Consider the following 7,005-nt stretch of genomic DNA (forward strand, 5'->3'; position numbering starts at 1 on the left):
GTCGGCTGAATCAGAGTACATGGTGGAAGGTGATGAGAGAGAGTCAGCCGGGTAGAAAAACAAGCAAGTACCTCGCTCGACGCAATGCAAACGCCAGCGCAAGCGGGCGCTTCCGTACGACTATACCATGACGTCATTTCTTCAGGGCAGGCCGTGTCTCATTAAGGTCCGTCGCGTTCTCATATTGAACTGGTTTACAGCCGGACTCTTCAAAGGCCCTAATGAAATCAAACCGCGACCTGAATGTACTGTGCATACGAAGCCACCGAGGCTGCCACGGTTTCCAAATTCTACCCAACCGGGGGATTGATGAGAGAAACAGTATTCATATCATCAGCAAAGTAGGTGCAGAAACGATAGCGTATGATCGTGCACTAGGGCATTTGTAGCGTACGGTAGTTAGTGCTAGCGAAGACAATAGAAGGTAGATTAGTATCCAAAGAATGCAGTATCCCGTATTGTACGGCCGTCTGCTTCTTCCGCTATCAACTGATGATCGATTCTCGCGGGCAGGGCTATCAGGTCTGAGTGCGCGCGCGACCGTATATCGGTCATCTGTGGCGCATGAGATGATAGCGCTACACGATAAGAGGTCAGAGTTAGCGGAGGAGATGACAGAGAACCTACAGCACCCTGCGGAAGATTATCGTCTTCCGTCGTACACTGGGGCTCGCATCTAATCACACATATATGGTTCAATCGCGCAATAATCCATTTGGGGTAAATATGAAACAGCGGGTATTCTACACAACGCACACATTAGCAGAACAAAGAACTTACGTAGTCGGTGAATCGTGATGTAGCCGAGTACTTGAAGCCTCTCAACCAGCACATCTCCCCGAATTGAAGGAAGTGTTCCCTATCGTGAGTACTATCGAAGTGGTCAGTAACGGCCTGTAGAGAATTCGCATCTAGAGATTGCTTACCTGATAGAGGAATCAGTGTGGAGAGCGCAGAAAGGTGGGTTGAGTGCGGCGGGATAGACAGGTCGGGCACCATGGGCGCGAAAGGGTTAATTGGTTGGGGGCAGGGAGGTGGTCGCCTTGAGCGTAGATGCTCGCGTCTTCATTGTCTTCGCTCCCTCACTCCTCACCATGCTCTTCCTGCGGCTGCGTCGCAAACGGGGGAGGGGAAGGGGGTGTGAGGCTGAAGGAGAGGTCAGCGGGAGCGGCGACGGGGAACGCGGAGGAAGAGAGACGCATCCACTGGGTGAACTGGAACGCCTTCACGAGCCGGATCGTCTCCTCGACCGAGCGGTTGATTGGGAGGTTATTGATCGTGATTGCTTGTCCAGCCCCACCGAACGCACGATCAGCCGTCGAACGTATGTTGCTCCAACTTTACGGACGCACCTGAGGATACCTTCATAGAGTCGATGAGAAAGAGCCCGCGGAGGGCGATCATGCCCTCGTCCTCGATGAAGACGCCGTAGTCGTGAGAGATTGACATCATGTCGGGGCGCGCGATGAGCAGGAGGTCCGGGCCAAGACTACCCAGCTTGCGAGTACAGCGAGTTGATCGAGGGCACGCGAATTGGTGATAGGTCAGTGGTTACCGACGGAAGCAACGTTGAGTCGGTGACACTGTCGGCAAGGCTGAGGAATCAGTTTGAAGAGGAGAAGAGGCGGAAGGGGATATGTTAACCAAAGTTCACACCTCGTATGGACGGTGGCTCATCACATGTGACCGACCCGCCGCTATAAGCGCCATAACTTGAAGCCTCGCGTTCAGGAGGTGCACCGAGCTCACCCCGTTGCGAACCACACGTCGTGACTCGTGTCGAGTCCGCAGATGCGGAAATGTAGAGAGAGGGGGGTCGTGTTGGCTTCGTGGAGGTGGAACCTAGGGCGCAGAGTGGCGGCCGTGAGGGCGACGACGTCTGCCACGAGAGGGTGTTGAAAGCCATGTCGATGTCGATAGAAGTGTGAGTACGGTGAACCAGATGCTGGGAGCAGAGAATGATGAGGAACTCACCACGTCTTGATACATGGTCGTGCGCGAGCGTGAGTGGCACATCGCACTTGGGGGATGATGACGGTCGCGGGTTGAGTCCAGTAATAGGCGCGCATGCCCGCACATGCGCCCATGTCTCGGAACAACCGAGAGGAGGTCAAAGCGGGACGCCACTGTGACGCCGCCGCATCGGGTCACAACAATTAGCAAGAAATCACCGTAAGCAACTTCCTTTGGACTTCATAATGTCGCTACCAACACGGACCTCCATATCAGTAAGTCTCCACAGCGATATATATCTTGACTTAACTCTCTACCTACTCACTGCCCTCGCCCAGTGCCCAGTGCGGGCGTTTGCCGCGCTGCTCGCGACGACGATGGCGTTGAACAGAGCGCTTCGCTGATCCCCGTAGTGGTGGTCCGCGGAGTAGGCAGGCTTGCTCCTGCCATCGCCCGCAGGCCTCCAGCATGGCCCGACGATCCACATGGTCACCATTTCGGCCTTGAGCGCAGTGGAGGTGCCGTCAACCCGCGCAGGGTTGAAGTCATCGACGACAAGAATTGCAATGCGGCGTGGTTTGATCGTTGGCTCGCGGAGGGCGAAGGCGGCGAGCTGGGAGAGCTTCGCGGAAAGAGGGTTCGGCGTCGGGCCACGCGGGTTTAGAGGAGAGTCGAGACGGGCTCGCCGACGTTCTGGACGACCTGCTTGGCGAGCTCGAAATCGACATTGTTGAGCAGCTTCAATTACGTGTTGTATGCCTACAGGTTGCCAGTGGGAGAGCTTGAAGAGGCCTGACTTGGCGGAGAGAATGGAATTTGACAAAGAGTGCATTGAATAGCATGTCTGGCAGCTGGCACCAGGGACGTAGAAACACAGAGAGGATAGACGTACAGGTGTTCACCCCGCACATCATTCGATAAGAGCGCGGGATTCTACGGTTGGACATGGCCCACATAACCATGCGTGCGAATGAAAAGCGGCATGCCCTGAGCGAGCGTCGCGGTGACGGCGAGGTGCGACCTCGCTATAGCTCGCGGTACGTACAGAAGCGGATAAAAGCGTCAACGTACCACGCTCCCCCCAGGAACCCTGGACGGTGCTGAAGCGCACATGGCTACAACGGGCGCATGCGTATACTTGGCCGGCCTATCGGGGCACCTAGGGCAAGCGAGATAGCCCGACACGGTATGATTTAGACGTCCACCATGAGAGGGGGTGACCAGCGCACCTTGGAATACCCATACGCACTGGCCTCACGAGCACGGACCACGCGCTGGGCGTAGGACGAGCCAGGTTGCGATGCCCAAACGACCCCGCCGTGCGATACCACATTTCTCCTGTACATTTCACGAGCTCGCGCTCGCATGTGAGCGTCGTGCGAAAGGTCGAGGTCCTCCAGGTGAGTGTCATGGTTTTGCTCCCGCGCATATTCTGCCACCGCGAGAGTGAGGACTTCGTTATATGTGCAATGAACTATTTGCTCCCGCCTCGCTGTCTGGGGACTGGGTCGCTTCAAGGAACGCAAGGGAGAGATGAAATGCGCACCTAATGGAAAACAATGCTCAAATGAGCAAGGACACGAGTCGATGTTCCGCGTTTGGATCGCGTGTCCCACTTTAGAAGCAGACATTCTGATGAAGAAGAGGATTTTCATAGCACGACGAGGTGCCGCAGAGAAGCGAAAAAGAAGAAGCGTCAAGAACAAACTGGGGGAACAGAGGAGGATGGGAGGAGGCAAGGTGGGACTCGCCGTCGCCGCCGTCGGTCCGCGGCCCGTAAGCGATTGAACAGGCGCCCGCGCCGTCGTCCATCCATCCTCGCGCGCACCGCGTTCTCTGCCGTGCACACTGTTCGCGTCTTTGCAAATCGAATGTATAGCTCAATACGAACCTCTTATGCACCCCACGCGCCCCATGATTCACCCTTGAAGGAGCCCATGATCATCGACGATCATCGACTACAGCTTTCTGTTTAAGCTACTAGTGCCGGTAGTAAATACATCATATCCTGTATGCGGCCACAAAATGCGATCAAATGTCATAGCAAAGACGAATTAATGTCAGCTGCTACCGTTCTGCTACCATCATTTATCGCGCAGACAATAGATGACCTGTCCCGATATGGCGGTGTCGCGTGTTATCGGGCGCTACCATGGAAAACACCTTTTGCTGATGCATGGCTCAGCTAGCCCACCATATGATGCATCATACGTACCCCGCCCACCACCACCGCCGGCAATCTTGGAGTGAACGCATCACTTGGTCAGTATCTCTTTTATCTTGACTGCATGGTTTCTGAAGTGACTAGCCCCCGTACATCGCAGTGACGATTCCAGGCGGCCGGCATCAGCAAAATGGGCGCGGAAACGGTAGCGTCTGATAGTGGACGGGCATTCGTAGCGTACGATAGTTAGTGATAGCGAAGACAATAGACAGTAGCTGAGCATCCAAGTACTGCAGTAACTCATAGTGTATTATCGTCTGCTTCTTCCACTATCAAATGATGATCGTACCTCGCGGACAGTGCTATCATTTCTGGGTGCGCGTGCGACCATATATCGGTCATCTGCGGCGCATGAAATGATAGCACCTCACGATAAAGTGTCAGATTTAGCGGAGGAGATGACAGATAACTGCGGAACACTATCGCCTTCCGTCGCACACTGGGGCGCACGTATAATTCCAATCGCACAATAATCCATTCGGGGTAAATACGAAACAGCCGGTATTCTACGCAACGGAAACATGAGCAGAACAAAGAACTTACATGGTCGGCGATGTGGCCGAGCTTGAAGCCTCTCGTCCAGCACGTCTCCCCGAATTGACGGAGTGTTCCCTATTGTGAGTACTATCGGAGTGGTCAGTAATGTAGAAAACTCGTATCTGGGGATTGCTTACCTGATAGAGAAATCAATGTGGAGAGCGCGGAAAGGTCGGTTGAGCGCGGCAAGATAGACAGATCGGGCATGGAGGGGCGCCATGGGCGCGAAAGGGTGAATTGGTTGGGCGTGGAGAGGTGGATGGTTGCGTCGGGGAAGGGGGAGGGAGGCGGGAGAAGTCAGCGGGAACGGCCACAGGGAGCGCGGAGGAAAAGAGACGCACCCGGGAGAACTGGAATGCCTTCACGAGCCGGATCGTCCCCTCGACAGAGCAGCCCACGGGGAGGTCGTTGATCGTAATTTACTTTCCAGCTCCACCGAACGCACAATCAGTCGTGATTCCCGGACGTATGCCGCTCCATCAAGGACGTACCTGAGGGTACCCTATAGGGTCGATAATGAGGAGCCCACAGAGGGCGATCCCCTCGTCCTCGATGAGGACACCGTAGTCGTGGGAGACAGACATGTGGGCCGACTCGAGACCGCTGCTTGCGCGGGGCAATCGCCCAGGTGAAGTGCGAGTACTGTGACTCGTCGGTCGAGGCCGCTGTGGACTTGGTGGAATGAGCGGCTGTAGAACTGATCTCGGTAGAGAAGGAAGAGGAACACAAACCAGTGAGCTGCTGCCTCTGCAGAACGGGTGGCTGCTCGGGGCGGACGCGTCGCGCGCGTTCAGCAACGCCTACCGGAAGCGGTCGCGCGCAGATCTAGCAGCAGGAGCCAGGATGCGCGGGTTCGACCATGCGGTACACCGTGATATCCTGCTCGCCTGCCGCGCTCGGACGTTCTGAAGACATACCTGTACACCGTGCTCTCACGGAGCCGGTGGCTGCCGCACCACCTCCACATCGCCTTGAATCCCCAGTGGCAAGCAAATGGTCAGTGTTGGGTCGCTGGCTCGCATGGGAGCGCGCGGCGCCGCGTCGAAACTGTCGGCGAGGCTGAGGAATCAGGCCTCACATGTGACCGACCCGTGTCCATAAGCAACGTAAGTACTCAAGCGTACCTTTGTACCCGCAGTCTTGAGGGCGCAGGTTTTCGCCGGTGTGAGTGCGGTGTTAAAAGCCATGTCGATGTCGACAGAAGTGTGTATGTGAGCGAGCCTATGCTGATGATGAGGAAGAACTGACCGTGTCTTGATACATCGCGCGCGAGTGTGAGTGGCACATTGCGCTTGGGGGATGATGGTGGTCGCAGATAAAGCCCAGTAGGCGCGCAACCCAGCACACGCGCCCGTGTCTGGAAACAATAGAGAGGCCAAAGCGGGACGCCACTGCGGCGCCGCCGCATCGGGTCACAACAATTAGCAAAGAAATCACTGCAAGCAACTTTTAGACTTCAGAATGTCGCTACTAACACGGACCTCTGTACGTCTCGGGCCCCAGCGATGTATATATCTTGACTTAACTCTCGACCCCTCGCCCAGTGCCCTGTGCGAGAGTTTGCCGCGCAGCTCGTGACAATGAGAGCATCAAACAGAGCGCTCCGCTGACTCTCGTAGTGGTGGTCCGCGGAGTAGGCCTTGCTCCAGTTCACGAGCTCGCGCTCGCATGTAAATAGAGCAACGAAAGGGATAAAAGGCGTCAAGAAAGATTAAGGGAACAGAGGATGGGGCTCGCCATCGATGCCGGACAGAGGACTCGCGCGCGGCGCGTAAGCGGAACAGGCGCCCGCGCTGACGTCCGTCCGCATATCGTCGCGCGCATCGCGTTCTCTGCCGCGCGCAGTGTTCGCGTCCTCACGAGCCGACCGTATAGCTAAATACGAACCTCTTATGCACCCCGCGCGCCCCGTGATTCACCCTTGAAGGAGCGCATGATCGTTTACTATCATCGACTACAGCCTTCTGTTCAAGCTACTTGTGCCTGTAGTATATCCATCATATCCTGTCTGCGGCCACAATATTTGATCGAACCTCATAGTAAAGACGAATGAATACCAGCTGCTACCGTTCTGCTACCATCACTTGTTGCGCAGACAATAGACGACCTGTCCCGATATGGCAGTGTCGCGTGCTATCGGGCGCTACCGTCAAAAACACCTTTTGCTGATGCACATCATGGGTTCACTGCTTCCTATGGTTTGCCTGAGGTCTGTGTATATGGTCACCCAGCTGCGGCCCGATGGTCGCGGGCAATTATCCTGTGAGCAAATTCTTCACGCACGACCAATT

The 7,005-nt window shown here is 55.6% G+C and overlaps 1 protein-coding gene across 1 annotated transcript; it reads right to left on the bottom strand.

Annotated features, from left to right (window-relative positions):
- Positions 1-1,082: 1,082 nt before the first annotated feature.
- On the bottom strand, positions 1,083-3,364 carry BXZ73DRAFT_82125 (uncharacterized protein; the record flags this gene model as incomplete). Its single annotated transcript, XM_048023651.1, has 8 exons — positions 1,083-1,285; positions 1,353-1,489; positions 1,750-1,879; positions 1,975-2,089; positions 2,279-2,804; positions 2,846-2,886; positions 3,025-3,112; positions 3,183-3,364. The coding sequence occupies 8 exons, from the start codon at positions 3,362-3,364 to the stop codon at positions 1,083-1,085; spliced, it is 1,422 nt and encodes a 473-aa protein (XP_047872026.1).
- Between the last annotated feature and the right edge of the window lie 3,641 nt (positions 3,365-7,005).

Source organism: Epithele typhae (genome assembly GCF_022376455.1).
Source record: "Epithele typhae strain CBS 203.58 chromosome Unknown BXZ73scaffold_102, whole genome shotgun sequence".
NCBI lineage: Eukaryota > Fungi > Basidiomycota > Agaricomycetes > Polyporales > Epitheliaceae > Epithele > Epithele typhae.